A 19,052-nucleotide genomic window follows, 5' to 3' on the forward strand; every position below is an offset into this window, starting at 1 on the left:
AGATCAAAACTGTTCATAGGAAGCGCAACTTCCTGTGAGGAATCCACAACGACAAGGACCTGGCCGTTTCTAGTAGCTGTGGGGAGTTGCTGATGTGATATCGCGTTCTGCAGTTTATGAAACTTTTGAGTGTGTGTGCGTGTGTGTGTGTGTGTGTGTGAGAGAGAGAGAGAGAGAGAGAGATGGTGTGTGTAGAGAGAGAGTATGTGTGAAAGTATGTTATCTATATGTGTGTGTTTGTGTGAGAAAGAGGGAGTGTGTATGAGAGTGATTGTGTGTGTGTGTGTGTGAGAGAGAGAGTGTGTGTGTATATAGAGAGTGTTGTGTCAGAGAGTGTGTGCGTGTGAGAGAGAACCATCTTACTACAGCTGCCCAAGAATCTAATCAATCGGCCCATAACCTAGTTGGGACCACCCAATAGCTCAGGGAAGCAGCCAACCCCACAAGCCCCTTCAGCACCTCCAGCCAACTGGTCGACCCCTGTGCAGACACCGTGTGGTGCCAGAAAGAACTGCTCTGAAGATACATCGAGATCCGGTCCATTCCAACCCTGAGACCGTGTGGCTCTTGCCTCACTTTTCTCAGCTCCACAGCCTCTGTGATGAAAACTGGGCAGAATCAGGGCTTTCTAGCTGAGGGCTTTCTCCAACATGGCCACCCGCCGACTGATAAGATGAAACTATGAAGTGTCCATGCTGGGTTTGTAGGACGGTTGGAACAGGTAGGGCATCCTTTCTTTCCACGGCACCCCCGCCTCCTCTGACCGCTCCGAAAACACGATTAGGGACTAACACTAGTCAGTAGGATGGTCCCTGGTCACTGTGTTGTTTGTATAAATATCTCTTCCTGGTTTCCAAGCACATGGGCGTTCCTGGAGGTTGACCAGTACAGTCACCAGTTAGTCATTTGGATTCACCCCAGGTCACGTATTTCTATTAAATATATGAAATACCTGGCTGGGGTATCTTAAGTGGAACTCCGAAAGCCGGCTAAAACATCCACACTTCAACCCTTTGGATGTTTTCTTGACTGTGAGTGAGGCCCCATCTCTGCAGAGGGCTAGCAAGTCAGCCGACGGTGCAGCCTCTTTTCTGATGTGTGGGCTTTACCATCAAGACTGTTCTGCTGGGGCGCCTGCGTGGCTCAGTCGGTTGAGCGGCCGACTTCAGCTCGGGTCATGATCTCGCGGTCCGTGAGTTCGAGCCCCGCGTCTCAGGCTCTGTGCTGACAGCTCAGAGAGTGGAGCCTGCTTCCGATTCTGTGTCTCCCTCTCTCTCTGCCCCGCCTCCACTCGCACCCTGTCTTTCTCTCTCTCAAACATAAATAAACATTTAAAAAAAACACTTAAAAAAACCCTATTCTGTTCGGTCTATGCAACAAGTGTCTGTTAAATACCTCCTTTGTACTGGGCACTGTGACAGGTGCTGGGGACACAGAGATGAATAAGGTTACCCACGGCCTTGAGACGCTCAAAGTGTCGTGGGAGGAGAGAAACAGAAAGCTACCAACTTCTGTGTTACCTGTGCCACTCTGCGAACGAGCGGAGCACACGTGCTCTCTGGCAAAAGAGATCGGTGCAAGAATAGAAAAGATGGGGCTGGAACGTGTCTCTGAAATGTAAGTCGCTCACTACAATAAAAGGCAGGAGATAAGACTAGAGCTCAAAACAATGAGCCGGGCGTGTGTGTATGTGTATGTGTGTGTGCGCACGCGTGTGCACGTCAAAAGGTGAGACTCCGTTCGTGCCAACTGGGGTAACGTACACGTGGCCTCATTCTGCTTGCCCTCATTCCTTTCTCTTGCTGTCTCCCTTCTCTGATGCTAAAAAAGAAAATGCTGGGGACCTCGCACTACCAGAAAAATCTCCGGAGAGCCTGAAAACAAAATGAACACTGTTCCACAATTAGTCACAGCCACAGGGAAATGCACAAAACAAACAAGAGACAAAAGCACTCTCTGAGAATTCATCTCTCTTCGACCGGAAATAAACGTGCGCCATTTATCCAGGTGGAGCACGACACTCAAAGCTCTTCATAGCATCTCCTCCCGCCCTCCGTCCCCCCTCCCCAGTCTACACCCCTGCCCTTACCAAACCCAAAGCTCTCCTTAGTTTGCCTGGTGCGCAGATGCGGAGTGGGGAAGGAAAGGGCATTTGCAGGCAAAGTAAACTCTCGGGCGTTGGGTATTTATCACACTTGACTCTGCTCAGCGGATCGGGGCTCCCTGTAAAGCAGATGAGAGAGGAGCCCCCCACCCCCACACAATGCCCTGCTCCTCTTTCCTGAGCACAGATCCGTGTGTCCCCTTCCCATCCTCTATTCTGAATGGCCCTCCTGAGTCCTGCCCCAGGTGGCCCCGGGCCTGGCCAGATGGAAAAACAGAGCACAAGAAATCCAGGGGCGGGGCTGGGGGACCAGCGCTCCGCAAGGGCAGAAGGTAACAGGACAGCTATACCGCCAACCTCTTGTCACCAGCAGGTGTTTGATAAGCCATTGAAGAGGCACAGGGAAGATGGGGGCATGGAGGGCCCCGAGCACCTTAGGACACGGGCGTGACAAATAGGGAGCAGTTACTGGGGCCCAGCACAGTCAGAGCCGGTTCCCATCACCGGCTTGGGAGGTCTGCTGAGGGCTGTGTGAAGAGCAGGGAGGAAGCCCCATGGTAGGGCTGCTTAAACAAGTCTGGATTTACGATCGGTTGGTGTAATCCAACCCTGGCTTGTTAAAGACATTGCCAGAGGATCCTGTTTAATAAAAAAAAGACCTTGGTGTGTCGAACTCGGCACTACGCTTTTAAAAATAAAGTGTATGCTAACATGGCCAGGAATATACTCAGGTAAGAACTCAAGGTGCATATCTGTATTTCCACGGAGCTGCTGGCTTGTGTCCTTAGCCAGTGAGTCATGAGGCCCCCCGGGTTGTAAGGGGCCTCCCCTCATCACTATTCTCTCGGTCTCCTTATCTGTGTCATGCCAGATCCCTGCATGCCTGGCCTGATAGGTCAATACTTAGAGGCAAAGAGTGGCATCCCTGCCCACTCTTAGTATAGTGGGTGGTACCCGAGTGCAATATGGAGGCTGCTGATCAAGCCCCTGAGGGTGGGGCGGCGGGGGGTGGGGGAAGCATGCTTCCCTCACGCCGTGTGATACTGGCATTGAGCGTGGTGCAAACTCACCCTAAGGGAGCTGATAAACCATAGCTGCAGGTGTATCTGATGGGAAGGAAAACAAAACGTTTCTCCCCATCTAGAAACTTCCAATCTCTCTGGGGCCAAAAGGAACCTGACTGCCATGTATGAAGAAACCAAGAGAGAGCGAATACAACCACACTTTGCATTGCACAAAAATGATGGGATGGGGGAGGTGTCAGTTGCCTGGGGGTCTAGCACCAGCCAAAGCCCACTTCATAAAACCTTTGTTCTCTCTTCTGTCTTCCATACCCTTTCCTCCTTCTTGTAAGATGAAAACATTCAATGAAAGGAAACTAATTAGGGTTAAGGAAACTAATAATTTTTGCACGCCTACTTTGTGCAAGGCACTTGAACTAACTATTTTACTTATACTCATTAATCCGAGGCATATATCCATTAAGCCCTATATATTTACTAAGCCCTTACAACACCACATAAATGGGAATTATTAACTGCGGTTCAGAAAAGTCAGATAACCTCCCCAAGGTCGTGCAACTGGTAAATGCAAGAGTCAGGGTTCCAAGTCCCAATCTGTGCGACTCTAAGACATCGGGTTTTTGTGTGTGTTTTGTTTTTTGTTTTGTTTTGTTTTGCCTATACATCTATGTCTCCCCTGCCACCCTCAGGAGAGAACTGTTCTGGAGTAAGTAGAGGGAAAAAGAAAAAATTGCTCTTGATATCTGAGCACAGAAGGCATGGATTCATCTCTCAAAGTGTCCACTTTCCTATTAAGTTTTACATGTTTGAACACAAGACCCAGGAAACCTACAATTTGAAGGAATGTTATAGTTGACGGAGGTTTATAGGTAACAACAGTCGTGCAGCCTTTCTAAACAAATATGCGTTGGTATTTTTCCTGCAGGAAACCTCTAGTGAGAAAAGGGCTCCTTTTCGTAATCAAACATGGAGAAATGCTGGTTTTCAGATACATGTCAACCTTTCACAGAGAGAACCATATTCAATGTTACGGGCCACAAACGTCTTGGCAAAATTAAATCGGGGCACCAACACTTTGGGTTCCGTTCTTGTTTCAGCCCCTGAGTGATTTCCTAGGGCTTTATGACATCTGCTGGCCGTGTTACCCGGAGCTGTGCAGGCCTCCACCTCGGCCCAGATGGGTCCGCCAAAATGGCAGCAGCCTGCCCACACCCTTCTTTCTGACTTGCCTCAGTAAGTCTGAAAGCAGCCCACAGTGGCCTTGAGCTGGCGGCCCGTGACACGAGTGGGAAAACTAATACGCACTCCTGGCCACGCCCAGACGGCGAAGAGGGGCGTGACGGCTGGCAGACGGGGGCCTATCTCTCAGGGTCTCCCTTTAGGCACCTTCCCACCTCTATGATCATCCCTTCATCTACATCTCCCGTGGCTCCTCAAATCATGCCCTTGAGGCCTTGGTCCAATGCTATCACCTTCTGGAAGTCTTCTGTGTCCCAGGGGCCCCACAGCCCATGTGCTGGTAGGCACCAGAATGTTACATCGGTTGTGAAAATATTGAAACCCCTCCCCACAGTTTGGTCAACAGAGCTGCCCCAAATACCCAAACTCACCCCCCAATATCCCACCTGTACCACAGTGAACCCAGCTCGTCCCCAGGCCCTCCAGGGCTAACAAAGGGGTGATACTCGGAATGACGGAGGCCCCCAGGATAGTGCTGTAGGGCTGACTGGTCTGTGATTAAATGCGCCGAGTATCACCACCGCCCACCCGCACCTTGCCGCCCCAAGGGAACCGCTCAGCCCTATGTTGTCACCCTCTTCAACCCCCTGTGTCCTGTGGCAGGCGAGTTCCTTCCTTACCTCTCTTGATAGGTTACAAAATCACCGAAGGCAAGGACTGTATTTTCCGATCCCCCTTTGTATCTTCCTAATGCCCAGTGGTATCATCTACAGAAACGCAGTCCCCTTTTGTTGGGAAAGTATTTTGAAGATGCCTCAGTGGCTGTCGTCGCCATCCTGAGAGCTTTGTGAGGGACATCACGGTGCCCTCTGCTTAGGGTAATGATTCTACTACTCTCCTTATACTTCTCCCTATATGAAGAAACGCAACAGAAATTCAATCTGTTCTCAGGCTGAGCTATCATATACTATGTTTATGTGAGGTCTGAGAGCAGATGTCCTGCCGTGGTGTGGTGGCAGGGTCTACACTGGCCTCAGTGGTCCTCGCCTCCTGGTATCGAAGCTCTCCTGTAACCCACCCTACTTCCTGGAGGGTGGGCTGGACTCATCTGCTCACTTCGGACAGATACGACGTGACCAAGCGATGATGCCACTTTGGAGTTTTGGCCACAAAAAGGCTGTGGGTGCTGTCTCGGGGGCCTTTTCCTGTTCTCTCCGGGACAGCTCCCCCTGGGGTAAGCCAGTGGCCACGTCCAGGGGAAAGCTGAGGAGAAGCCCAGGGGAGGGGTCAGGCCTGGCAACAAACACAGGGACGAGGGTGGAGGCAGGTCACCGCACGGCGAGCCTTCCGATGAGACCACCACCCTGGCCGGCAGCTTGAGTACAACCTCCAGAGAGACCCTTGCCGGGACCCCCAGCTGAGCTGTGCCTGGATCCCAGACCACACGGGCTGAGCCAATACGTGTTCATTGTTTTAAGCTGCTGTGTTTGGTGGCTTGTCTCACTGCCACAGATAGAACAGATCTGGGCTCGTTAACAATCTAAAGGACAATATCCCAGTTGGCCTCCACATTAACCTACAGGCCGCACCTACCCAGCAGGTAAATATTGACCATAGCCGCTTCTGTGTATGGAACGCTCACCAGGCACCTGGTGTCGCTCAAAGACCCAACAAATATGACCTGGGGTGACCTGCCAGGGCCACTATGAAGTGACACGTATGTATTTTGCTGGGACAGAAAGAGAAGCTTCCGGAAGCTCCGGAAACCTGGCCCCTCTGCATTGTATTTTTGCTGGACGCTTTAGTGATTCATGCTCTTAACTGTCCACCGGCCACGCCCGTCCCCAGGCAGGAGGGAAGCACGTGTATTCTTCAAAGTGATAACTGGAGCCTTTGCCATAACCCTGGCCTGTGCCACGAAGTGCCAGCTCTGAGGGGAGAATAGGCCACTGGGATGACTGTGTGGGTCCTCAGATGCTTATAAAAGGCAACAAGTCTTTTTCCTTTTTAAGAAAATCCCACCCCTTTCCCCCCAAAACCAATTTCATATTTAATGACCCCATTCTCAAGAATTTCGGCAAATTTCATGGCTTCACTATGAACGCACATCCTCGTGGGCAGTTGCACGGGCAGGTGAAAACTGCCCCCTTAAGAACTCCGTCTTGTCCCTTCTTCTCTAAGAAGCTTCTCTAAGAAGCTCTGGAGCTCCTTAGACTCCAGAAGGATCTCGTTGTCACGTGTTATTTATTTAGTCATTTATTTTGGGGGGCAGGTGATTTAAGGCCAAAGGGCACTACTGAACAATTAACGTAACAAGACACTGCTCTGTGGACGCTGAAGGGTGGCAGGAATAAACGTGCCACTTTGGAAAGAGGCCAAGCGGCTCATCTGGCATCACGGCCGCTGCCTGGACCTCGGCTGCTTGAGCAGCACGTGTGGATGTGAACTGTCTCCTGCAGCGCAGACAGGGCAGTCCCCGGGGAGAAGAGTCTGGCGGCTTCCCCCTGACTTGGCCCAACCCCCGACCCCGACAAGGGTCGCTGACACCTCCATCACGCTCTCCTGGCACCAGGTACCTGGCCGGCACGAGGCGACCTTGGAAAGTGCAGCCACACCACAGGCCAGTGCTCAGTGCTGGAGGACAGGGGAAGGCGGCCACCTCCCGTCCCTGGCTGTACTCTCCCTCCCGTCCCGGCAAGGACTCTGGGGCTTCCGGAAGCTGAGGCCCCACTGAGTAGGGCTCCCCAATTCCAGTGAGAATGGGACATTCTTCACCCAGGCTGAGGCTTCAACCTGCTTCACAGCCAGGCAGCCTCCGAAACCTGTGAGCTCCTAGAACAGTCTCTGATGCTGGGGCTCACACCCCCTCACAGGCAACCCTGGCTGCTCAGTTTTCAACAGTAAGGAAGGAAACCCGACGGACAGGGTATCCATTTACAGAATCACAGCTGGAGGTGAGAAGTCCCTGTGCTGTTGGCCAGATGGCGGTGTCCTGTTAATAACCTTCCGGCCATCAGCACTCTTACCACTGTGCTCCAGCCTGGTCCCTGTCCTCAGGTAGCCCCGGTCATTTTCTGACGCAAAGGCTCCAGGGTCCCCAGGGCCCCTGCGTCTCTTCCTCCTACCACCATCGGGGGAGAAGAGCAGAGCTCTGAAATCAGATGTGCTAGTTACACTCCTGGGACAAATGATTTAGCCAAACTGAGGCTTTGGGAGTTTATGGAGTGTAAATAATGACAATGTCCTAAGAATTAGAAATAGCAAAATCCAGTGAATAAGTACCCAGAAAGAGCTGGTGGTCATCGAGCTACAAGGGTACGATGTGAACTGGACAGTGCCACCCAGATCATATGCGTGCTCACATCCTGAGCAGGAATACCCCCAAAGCCTTGGGAAGCCTGGAAAACACCAACTGTCCCTCAACCACACCCGGAGTCCCGGGCCTGGGGGGACACTGGCACACCAGGAAGTCTAGCTCGGAGGCAGTAGAAAGAACGTTCTAGCAGTCAGGACGCAGAGAGACTAGGCACCCTTTCTCCCAAGGCAGAAGAAGGACCCTGTCATGACCATTCGTCTCCGTGGTGGGGTTCGGATTGTGACACGTTAGGGGGTGGTCTCCTCTCGCAGAGAATCAAAGCACAGAACTGTAGCTGAAACCAGGAGCCCGAAACAGAGAAAGGCAGATGCTAAAGTGTTTGGTCTTGTTCCTGAAAACATATTTAACACCAATGTGCACATAGATACCAAGTCAGAACTGGAAGAATAAATAGGAAAACAAAGGAGAAAACCGTTGGCCGGAAGGCCTGTCCCTTTCCTAGAAATCCCTTCCGTGACTCGCTCATAGGCAACCCAGCTTTCTTGAAGTCTTAAGGTGGCAACGGTGAAGGAACACACTGTTTCTATCTCTTGAAAAACTGCTAAAGACCTTGCCTGCCTTTTGATGGTTTAAGTGCCTAAGAAGGAGTCTCATTTGTCCCAAAGACATGAATGGGACTTGATTCTAAACACATTTCCTTCTCTCTCCTTCTGCCCCCAATTTAAAAGTGCATCAACGTTTAAACGCAGATACAAAATGTAATCCGTGCAGTGCAGTCCTTCTTCATGAAGGGTCTTCCCAAATAGGCAGTCACAGGGCCCCCCCAAGTGCTGCTGGCGTCTCTGAGACTCCGCAGGCACATCGGGGACTAGACCCAGGCAGCCTCCCCACCGAGTCAGACGCGTGGACCCCATCAGCCCCACCAGCCTCCTAGGCTTCAATCTCCGCCCCTCTGAACACTACCATTTTCTCTCCCTCGTCCAAAAACAATGTGAGCAGACACCCCGTCTGTCTGCAGGAGTTGTTCCCCGCAGACGGTGCCAAACAGGAGCCCCGAGTTCTCGCTCAAGCTGTCCCGGCCCTTCCTCGCCCCAGGCCGGCACCCCTCATCCCGGTCGGGACGGCTCAGCCTAAGCACCTAGACAGCTCAAATTCGCTGATCGGATCTGGGCGTGACTACACAAAGTGATGTTTTCAAGATGATGAAAGTCAACCCAGAAAGCCCAGTCCCAAAGGCGTGCAAGAAGTCAAACTACTTGGGGGCGGGAAACAGAAGTTCGTATTTATTCTCAACTCTGACATTGAAACTCTCTGGCTTGGGGACTCAGCGTGCTGAAGCCCACAGAGGGGAAGGTGCACCCTGGAATGACTCCTGGCCGGTAGCCGGGAAAGCAGTGGAGTGCAGAGACGAAGGGCGCCTCAAACCAGAGGAGCCCGAGTCCAAATCCACTTGATAGCTCTGTGAGCTTGAGCAGATCATTTAAACCCTCTGTCACTTAGGTTGTTAAAAAGGGGAGGGCATATATCATCTATTCATAAATGTTTCTATAAGGAGCAAATAAACTCACGGTATATGAAATACCTAGCACACAGTCGTCGCTGAATAAATATCACTGTCGGTCATTAGAAGATGTTCATCTTGGGGCACCCGAGTGGCTCAGTCGGTTAAGCATCCGACTATTGGTTTCAGCCCAGGTCATGATCTCACGGTTTGTGGGGTCCAGCCTGTGCTGACCGTGCAGAGCCTGGGGGGGGGGGGTGTCTCTCTCTCTCTCTCTCTCTCTCAATAAAAAAATAAACTTAAAAAAAAAAAAGAAGATGAATTTCATCTTGACTCCAAGCAGGAATGAAAAGCAATTGGTTAAGAACATTTCATCAGGTAGAAACTGTTAATGCTTCTGCAATCCCGAGTGGTTGAGAGAAAAGGGCAAGTCATGGTGTTGCACAACGGAAGTGTGTGAGGCGGAAAAATGTGAATCCAACTTACCCCTAACACCCCAAAGCGTTCGGCCAGGCTCCAACCACAGAGAAAGTCAATCTCAAACTTGTGGTTCAGAACCACGATGGCATTTTCCTTTCCGTACTTGGGGTAGGCCTGGGGGTCTGTATGGATGATGCATTCCGTGCCCGACCACCACTCCAGCAACATCACCAGCTCTGGAACAAACCACAACAACAGACAGACGTTTATTTCACGCGTCCTTGGTGACCAAGGCTTGGTTCTACCGGGCCGGGCAGGAGCAAGGCTCTACCCTCCCGGCTGGGGCAGAAAGCAACTTCTAGAGGTCACTTTCTAGATCATTTCAGCCCAGACCCCTGTCCTTGAAATGGCTTAGAAGCAGAAGGAAAACAAGGAAGACTTCACAACAGGGTCCGGGGAAGGAGAGGAAGCGTTGAGAAGCCAAATGAGTTGCTTGCATTCCTTGATTAAGTACCTTGGGGAGAAGTAAATCAGAAAGCCAGAATCCATCAAGAATGCCTGCCCTCGTGTTTCCAGCGCTCTGAAAGGCAGCGTGAGATGATGCACAGAATTCTTAAAAGCCTGCAAAATGACTAATTGGGATTCTATTTTTTTTTAATTTTTTTTTTAACGTTTAATTATTTTGTGAGAGACAGAGACAGAGCATGAGCTGGGGAGGGGACAGAGAGAGGGGGGGAGTCACAGATTCCGAAGCTGGCTCCAGGCTCCGAGCCATCAGCACAGAGCCTGATGCGGGACTCACGAACCGTGAGATCATGACCTGAGCCGAAGTCGGACGCCCAACCGACTGAGCCACCCAGGCGCCCCTAATCGGGATTCTTATAAACTCCATCAAAGAACACTAAATACCTAATTTCTCTCTCCCATTCACGATGTTTGTGTGCACCTGAAATAATGAAGACCCACGGTGTCAGGAAGCCAGGATACATTAGAGCCATCGTACTGCAGGCCTTAGTGAAACTGTTCAAATATTCTTTACAGGAAGGAGCTTGTGAAAATAGAGAAGTCCTTCCCCCTCCCCCTGCCCCAGGCAATAATGACCAATTTGGCTTTATTCTTCAGTGATAGCTTTATTCCTGGTGACCCCTTTCCAACCTGGTTGCCTCAGGAAAAGCCTGCCTCGATGGTAGAAATGGCTCAGAAAAATAGTTGCATGTTGGGGATTAAGACTCTATCTACTACATGGCAGCCTTAAAATGAATTTTGAAAGTTGAAGGTGTTCAGCAGGTGGATGGGTGGTATGTGAGGCCTGTGCCCCAAGGCCATAGCCCTGTTTATCACCGGTTAGTGGGGTACATATCTAGCAGAAGACTCACTCCTCACCCACCCCCTACACACACACGCGCGCACACACGCACACATGAGCAGGTGCAGTCTTGACTGGAGGTACACCTCCTGTTTTAAGGGCGTCAGTGGCTGCCCTTGGAAACCTTTCTCCTTGAGGCTGGAGACTGATGCTTTCTAACTGGAGCCCTAGAACTCTCTAGAAGGCATTACAGGCTAGTTTCTAAGCAGTGAGCACTGTGGGGCTTTGGACAAGTGAGCCTCCTGGTGCCTCAGTGTCCTACTCTTTAGAATGGATTCCCTGAGGATTAAAGAATACAGCACACAGGGGCCGATCCACACACAGTACACAGGAAGTTCCCAACAAACCAACCACTCAGGATCCAGCACTCTCATGACAGACAAACTGACCTGCTCCCTTTACTTGGTAATGAAAAGTGTCTGTCTAGTCCTCAGAGCTGAGAAAATGCCAAGTCCCCGGTCAGTTGTCCCACAGGCAATGACATCAGTGGGACCTAACACAGCAAGTTGGCAACAAGGTAAGTGTTTAGGGAGGGCAGGAGGGCCGGGCAGCACCACCCAGGACAAAGGACAGTTGTTTACCACTGGGTAGGAGGAACTTATATTGCTGTGCTGATTTCTTCTAAGAGCTTGGGTGGGCAGGACCAATCTACCCCATTACTGGCCACGGAGCACAGATAAGCCCCCAAAAGCAGAACTACGTGGGAGTCTGCAAGATAAGGCTGTTGTTCAGTTCCTGTGACTCGCATCCCACGGCCATTCTGCAAATACCCCCTGATTGCCTCTCTGGGCTCCACACCTCCCTACTGGGGGCCAGGCTGGGCTGATTCACACGTGCCGCCCCCCTGCACCCTGCCGGGACTTAGTGACAGAGCGTGAGACCAGCTCCCCTACTCCACAGCACAAGCCCTGGGAGCAAGGACTGCATCGTTGGGGTCTAATAACCCTAGCTGCAATCCAGAACCCAGCACGGCACCAGCACAGTCACGCTTTCAACAAATACCAGTGACCTAATGTGCGCGAGTTCCATGCGGGGCATTGGAGACGTGGCTCAGATGCCTACCCTCCCAGAGCCGACTGCCCCGGGGAAAGCCCGTTACCCACTCACGAGGCGGTGTGACAGGGAAGGAAAGACTTGTCCCCAGGATGGATGGTTCTGAACATCATGCTCATGGGTATGGGGGTCAGACACTCCAGACTCCGATCCCGGTGGTGCCGCTCGCCCCTTGCTCGTTTCTCTATGTCCCTAAGTCTCGGTGTGCTTGTCTGTAAACTGGGCACAGGAAAAGCTTTTAGCCTGTACCCCATGCCGTGGGTATTTAATCAGATGACATCGTCAAGGCACCTAGCAAATGCTGTGCACAGTAGGTGGTCAGCCAGTAGCCAGCCATGAACTACTGTAATCTGCATGGTAACTTTATGGCACCCACAAGGCTCTGTGACCACTGAAGGCGAGAGGGAAGAGGTGGGGGGAGAGAGACAGAGGGAGAGTGTTACAACGACTTCTGGACCAGAGTGGGGAGCTGTGATTTATGGCTTCATAATGAAAGCACTGAGAAGCCACTGGAGCATTTTTAAACAGGCACACAGCAGCATCTAATTTGCATTTTGAAAAGCGCACTCTGGCTGAAGGGGGACCAGACTGTGAGAGTCGGCCAGAAGCAGTTAGGAGGTGAGTGCAGTCGCCCAGGGAGGAGGCGATGGTGGCCGCGGCCAGGCCAGGCGTGTAGCAGCGGAGAAATAGATTCTCAGGACACCGTCAGCAAGAAATCCAAACGTTAGATCTCACTGGGAGGAAGAGTTTTCTTTCCTTGTTTTTTTTTTCACCAAGGGCTTTCAAATTTTTTTTTCATTCATAATAAATACATTTTTAGGGTCACACTGTAAGAGAATTTAAAAATCCAGATGTATATAGAGGAAAATGTGACATTTCCCCCTTGATGGCCTTGTGGCCTGTCCCTTAGGCTAGGCTGGACTAATCTCCCAGACTCCCTTGTTTGGTTTGTTTCCAGTTGGGGGGGGGGGGCACAAACACTCTTGGGAGGTCTGGCAGGTGGAGGGGACAAAGCGGCATTCTGTAACACACACACACACACACACACACACACACACACACACGCACGCGCGCGCGGCTGCAGACCTGCTGATTCACCTCTTCCGCCTGAGGCAGCATCAGCGCTGGGTCTCCAACTGCCCCTCCCCCCGCCCCGCCCCCAGCTCGTCTGACTCCTGGGCCAGGTTCTGTGTGTCCCCTCACTGACGCAAGCCCTCCTAAGGCTTCGGGTTGCACTTGGCGGTTCCAACCCCTTGATCTCCCCAACTTACATCCATCACGCCTTGATTGCCTGCCCTTGGGGTTTCAGGCTCCAACATGAGCCGCAGAGATGACACCCCCAGCTGCAGAGACAGCCTGACCCGCCCCATGGTGGAATAAGGATGGGTCCCTGAGACCAGTCCCTGAACAGGCGGCTGCCTTATCTCCCAGCAGCTCTCCTCCCCTTCCCCCTCCCGCTCCCTTCTCCAGGGTTCACCTCTAGGAAGAGTTTGGAAGGAAGCCTTCTAGTCCGTTTCCTAGGCATTTACTCAACGACGCACACACACTGGCTCATGTGTTTCCCACCCACAAATGGGTTCATATTTCATCCGCCTTTGTAAAAATATAAATATAGTGATTTTCTCCAAATGGTGTATTTTGAATCTTTCCATGTTGACACATATACATAGTGATATTAGCACACATTTGTTGGGCTCCAGCCATGTGCTGGGGACTGTCCCAAGGGCTTTGCACGTGGTATTGCATGAAATCCTCACATTAATTCTATGAGAGTAGGAGGCACTATTATTATCCCCATTTTGAAGATAAACACAGGCACAGGGATTTCTGTTCAATATATGAAACTGCCATTTGTTTTAGGTCAAAAATAACCAGAATGACAATTTCATAAAGGGTAACATAACAGCTGTGCTGTTCATGCTATGGATATACCACGATTTATTTAGCCATTCTGCTACTGATTAGCATTTTTACTGTTACAGATACGGCAATAAACACCCTTGAAAATGCATGTTTTAGAAAAAAAATATTTGTGAAAGTATTTCTCCAGCATAGGTATACACAAAAGTAGAATTATGGGTTGAAGAGTACGCATATTTTCAAATTTTATGGGTATTTCCAAATTGCCTTCCAAAAAGATCCTACCAATCCACGCTTGAATCACCAGCATGGGAGGCAGTCCGTTTCCTACCTGTCCGGGCTAACACTGAAGCGCCTAGTAGTCTGGGACCACGCGTGTCCTTCAACACGAATTCCCACAGAGTGTGGGGCGATTCTTGTCAGTTACCTCATGACACCCTCCAGGCAGCACCCACGTCCCTTCCTCTTCGTGTCTCCGCCACCCTTGTCCCAGTACCCACCCTGGTAGGTGCTCAAAAACCTTTAGTCGAATGACTCAGCAGTTGATGTTTTAGTGAGATGTGCCATGTGAGTAACTACATGCAACTTACAAATACCTCCCCGAGCGAGGTTTCATTCACCCTCTGGTGTGGCTGCTCTCGGCGCCGTGGGTCAGGGCCTGGCTCTGCGGTTTCCCAGCCAGCTGCCAGGCAGCCCCGAGAGCACCTGCCCGGTGGACTGCTCCCATGGGAGGGGGGCGGGACATCGGTCACTCGAGCTAGATGCACTCTGCCCTGTGGCGTGTTGAATGTCAGGGTTTCTGGCGGCTCAGGGCGCAGGATCCTGGGAGGTCTGCCAGCAGCTCCCTCAATGGCCTGTCTCGCGGGCTCTCACCATCTGCCCAGGATGGCAGCAGATCCTGGGATTGCTCTGACCCTCTCCCTCCAAACGACCCTGGACAGGTGAGTGGTGCCAATGACGCCCATGAGAAAATGGCGGGAAACATCACTTGTCAACTGTTGGGATTTGCAGGCCCATCAGCTGGCATTACGACGCCAGGGGGCAACAACAAATACTACCAGGGCAAATATAAGAGATGCGAAATGAGGTCTTTGCCCCCAAAGCACTGACCTTCTTGTTTGTGTATCCAAACCAACCCTCATTGAGCAATCGGAAGGAAAAAAAGCAATGGAAGTTTTTGCCTCACGAGAACTGGAGCCAATAACTGAGCAGTTAATTGAAAAATAGTGCAGCTCGGAATTAAAACAATGCATCACATCAAAACCGAAGCAGAAGAAGGGGGAAGGGGAGCTCCTCTGCCAGCCCCAGACAAGAGCCTAGAGGCTAGAGGCTGCAGCGGTGTCCTGAGAGGGCTCTCTCGGTGGGAAGATGCTGGAAGGAAGGAAACCAGGCCAGCAAAGTGCCAGCAGTTTGGAGGTTCCCAGGGCCTCCCCAGGACCCGCTCTTCCATACTCGGCGGTCATATCTTGGCCATGAGGGTGAGCGAGTGCAGGGTCTCTCCGTGGACACGTCCACTCAGGCTACCGCCCCACACATCACCGACCACGGGTAGACAGTAGGAAGGCACAAGGGAACAGGACCACTGGGGCCCCTGCCCAGGAAAGTCACTTGGGAAGGTGGCTGGGATTTGACTCTTCCAAGGTCAGGTGCTACAGGTAAAGAAAACATCCAGACAGACCTGCTGACCTCCAGGCTCCTGATTGTTTGGTGAGCCAAGGAGGTCACCCCCCTGAGGCTGGGTCATCCACGGGGGGCCTGGAAGTACTAATGGCCACGAGACAGAAAAGGCAAAGACCAGCAGAAAACTTTGGAGCGTGGAGAAGCCACTACTGTCCCTCAGTGATGTCCCCACGGAGCACCTCACTAACTAGAGCCTTTGGGTGATGCCGCCTGTGTCTCCTTGATCAGCCCGTACCTGCACTCTGGAAAAAGTGAGTGACGAGTGGACCCACGTGCGACGGAAGGTGGCTGCAGCGAGTCGTACGGAGACCACGAGTCACACAGAGACCACGAGCCACCCCCACATAGCGTCCTCAGACCACCGGAGCCACCTCCCTCCCGGCTCTTCCCGAGGCCTGCTGGTTGGGCACATTTTGCTGTAGGTTAGAATAACCGGGCTATATCAGTGGCATGAAAAAACTTCCTTCGCTGATCTAAGAAGGGACCTGGGGGTGCGGGCGGGCGGGTCCCTCCCTCTTCTTTGCTGCCCTTCCCCCAAGGAAGAGTCCTCTCCATTCTGTCCCTGAAATCCTTCTATCGGGTGGCACTGCCTTAGGTTGGGGACTCCACACGTTTTTCTGTGGCCTCTGCGGTGGCCGAGATGCTAGGGTGACAGCAGGCCCTGCAATCCTGGGACATGGGGGTGGGGGGGGGTGGGGTCTGCTGTGGCCAAGCCAGGAGCTTCCTCACCACACTGGCTGAAGTTCAGTGGGTGCAGAGACTTCTGGACTCACACTCTGTCTGGGTTCCGTCCTTAGTACCTTCTCCTGTCGGTCTCGGTCCTAGGTCCTCGAGAACATTCCCATATCATCATCAATGCAGACAGCGCTGGGTTTTGTGGGTCCCGCCCTGCCCCAGCCCCAATCCTCAAGCCCCTTTGCTCTGACCTCAGAATAAATCTAAATGGAGATATCAGTGTTTGTTCCAAGCAGACGACGGAATAGATGCAGGGGACACAGGAGGAAGGGAGGCACGCCCCTCACCTGCAGTGAAAGCCCCTTTGAAAAGGGAGAGGGAGAAACGTGAGTTTCCCCTGGATCTGCAGGGCCTCAGTCCTCACCTTCGCACCGAAACTGGTTCCTCCCCAAGCTCTTTCCCTCCTCACCCATCCCCTCCCACCCCCTCCCCGCCCCTCCTGTCCCCACCCATCCCCTGCCTCCCCTCTCCTGTCCCCATCCAGTCCCTCCCCTCCCCTAGGCAAACCAATACCCAATTTATCACATTCCCTTCCCTCCCACTCCAGCAGCCTCAAGCTGCATGTTAATTCCTTGTGGGAGGGAGGGACACCCAGTTCACCGGTTCTCCTCAGAGGCACCGAGTGAGTGGCAGGGCCACTGTGAGTGGCAGGGCCTTCGGCCGTCTGAAACCTATGACAGATAAGATTTGCTTAAGATTTGCGGCCAAGGTTCCTACAATATGATACAGCAATTTTGAAATTTCTGTTCCATCTAAAATTTTTGGTTTGCCGGGGGTGACCCGGTGGCTCAGTCAGTTAAGCCTCCGACTCTTGGTCTGGGCTCAGGACATGATCTCACGGTTCGGTTCGGTTCGTTTGGTGACATTAAGCCCCACGCCAGGCTCCACACTGACAGCCAGGAGCCTCCTTGGGATTCTCATTCTCTCTCTCTCTCTCTCTCTGCCCCTCCCCTACCACCCCTGGAATCTACACTTGGGGCCATACCTGCCTCTGCCCACCACTGGGGCCCGTTTTACCAACTCCGTTTGGAGAACCGGTGGGGGCCAATTCCCAGTTCTGCGAGGCGATGGCCAGGAGGGGCCTGGGGCGCAAGAAGTGACTTTCACCGCAAAACCCCATCTGCGGTCTAGGATCTCAGGGGCCGATGGAAGCACCAATGCCAGGTGGCTATAGAGACAGACGGTCCGGAGCACAGATTTACGTCTATTCTGTTTGCTGCGGCGCCGCTCCGCTTAACCGCAGGTGGGAAACAAGAAGTTAGAGGGACAAGGGGCGCCTGGGTGGCTCAGTCTGTTGAGCGTCCGACTTCGGCTCAGGTCATGATCTCACGGTTTGTGAGTTTGAGCTCCGCATCGGGCTCCGTGCTGACAGCTCAGAGCCTGGAGCCTGCTTCAGATCTGTGTCCCTCTCTCTCTCTCTCTCTCTGCTCCTCCCCTGCTCACGTTCTGTCTCTCTCTCTCAAAAATAAATAAATGTTTAAAAAAAAAAAGAAGTTAGATGGACAAAAGGAAAAGTGGGGTAGGAGGGGAGGCGCCTATTTTCCTGTCTGGGAAGAAGGGTAAGAAGTAGCACACACTGAGTTAGCTCACAGCATCCTGGAGAGCCAATGTCCCTGCCCCCATCTTGCCGGTGAGGACAGGGAAACGGTGGGGCAAGGCAGCCGGCCACACTCCCAGAGCGGGGACGTGAGCCTGCCGGGTGTTGAACCCAGAGCTGGGGACACTGGTGCCCGCAAGGCCCCTCCGAGGTTGCACAGACACTAAAAGCCGTGATTATAAGGGGTGGCGTAGGGGAAAGAAAGAGAGCATTTGGGGAGGGGGGCGGATAAGAGGAAGATTACGGTGAAAGGTCAACCCTGGCCTCAGGCAGACGGTGGTCATTCCTTATCTATAAGATAATCAACTCAGGGCTTCTGGTGAAGGTGAAATACACTCAAGTATTTAAAGCATTTAACCTGCAGCCGGCACACGGCTCTTCTCCGGTGTCTCACTCAACCAGCGACCAGACAGCCCTGAGGACCAAAGACGTAATTAAGAGATAGCGGAAAAACAGCCAGTTAAGAAATGATCAACCCACCAGGCGGAGTGTCCATGTGCGGACCGCCCCCCCATCTGTCATCCCCAGACACCCCGTCCTCAGTCTCGACATCCCTCTGGACACAGCCGATGCTGAGCCCACCTGACTCCGCTCTGGCGGGGGTGCTGAGCGGAGTTCTCATCACACACGAGAGGCAAACCGGCTGCAGAAAGGACCCTGAGATCCACACTGTTGAGCAGAGCTCATTGTTCGAACTTGCGTCAACAATACAGCCTCCCCCGCATCCGGACACGGGGGAGAGATGCTACAAAGCGAAATAGTAGTTTCCTAATTAACTTTATCTAATTTAAAAAATTGTACAATCACGTCCATGATGATATGTAATCTATAAACTAATACGTATATACAATTATGGGTTTATAACCGTTTTTATAATTTGATAATAATTAGGTTAAAACTTAAACCTCTCGTCTTCAAAGGACCCCAAAAGGCAAAAACAAAACTCTGAAGCATCTGGTGCATGACGTGCTGTTGTGTCTCCATCCTGTACGGAAGGCAGGCGGGGGACACGCCTCTGCCCTGGCCACGTGGCACTGGGGCCTGGGAGGAGACGGCGACATTCTCCGGTGCACCCGTCCTGTGCCCTTCACCTGGAAGCCATTCATCAAGTCGCAGGCGCCCGCCCGCACTCTCTGGGCCCCGGGCAAAAATTGGAATAAAAATATGAAACTGAAGATTTACTGGGAGCTGAGGAAACAGGGAGGTTTTGCCTGGGCTG

The 19,052-nt window shown here is 52.2% G+C and overlaps 1 protein-coding gene across 8 annotated transcripts in view; it reads right to left on the minus strand.

Annotated features, from left to right (window-relative positions):
- Window positions 1-19,052, minus strand: part of AGPAT4 (1-acylglycerol-3-phosphate O-acyltransferase 4) — a 128,153-nt gene that overhangs the window by 21,484 nt on the left and 87,617 nt on the right. For 6 of the 8 annotated variants that reach the window (XM_058735846.1, XM_058735847.1, XM_058735843.1 and 3 more), the window contains one exon: window positions 9,609-9,778. The exons of the other annotated variants lie outside the window; for them this stretch is intronic. In XM_058735846.1, coding sequence (XP_058591829.1) covers window positions 9,609-9,778 — 170 coding nt within the window. The remainder of the gene's footprint in view (window positions 1-9,608; window positions 9,779-19,052) is intronic. 8 annotated transcript variants of the gene reach the window in all.

Source organism: Neofelis nebulosa, chromosome 6 (assembly GCF_028018385.1).
Source record: "Neofelis nebulosa isolate mNeoNeb1 chromosome 6, mNeoNeb1.pri, whole genome shotgun sequence".
In the NCBI taxonomy this organism is placed as follows: Eukaryota; Metazoa; Chordata; class Mammalia; order Carnivora; family Felidae; genus Neofelis; species Neofelis nebulosa.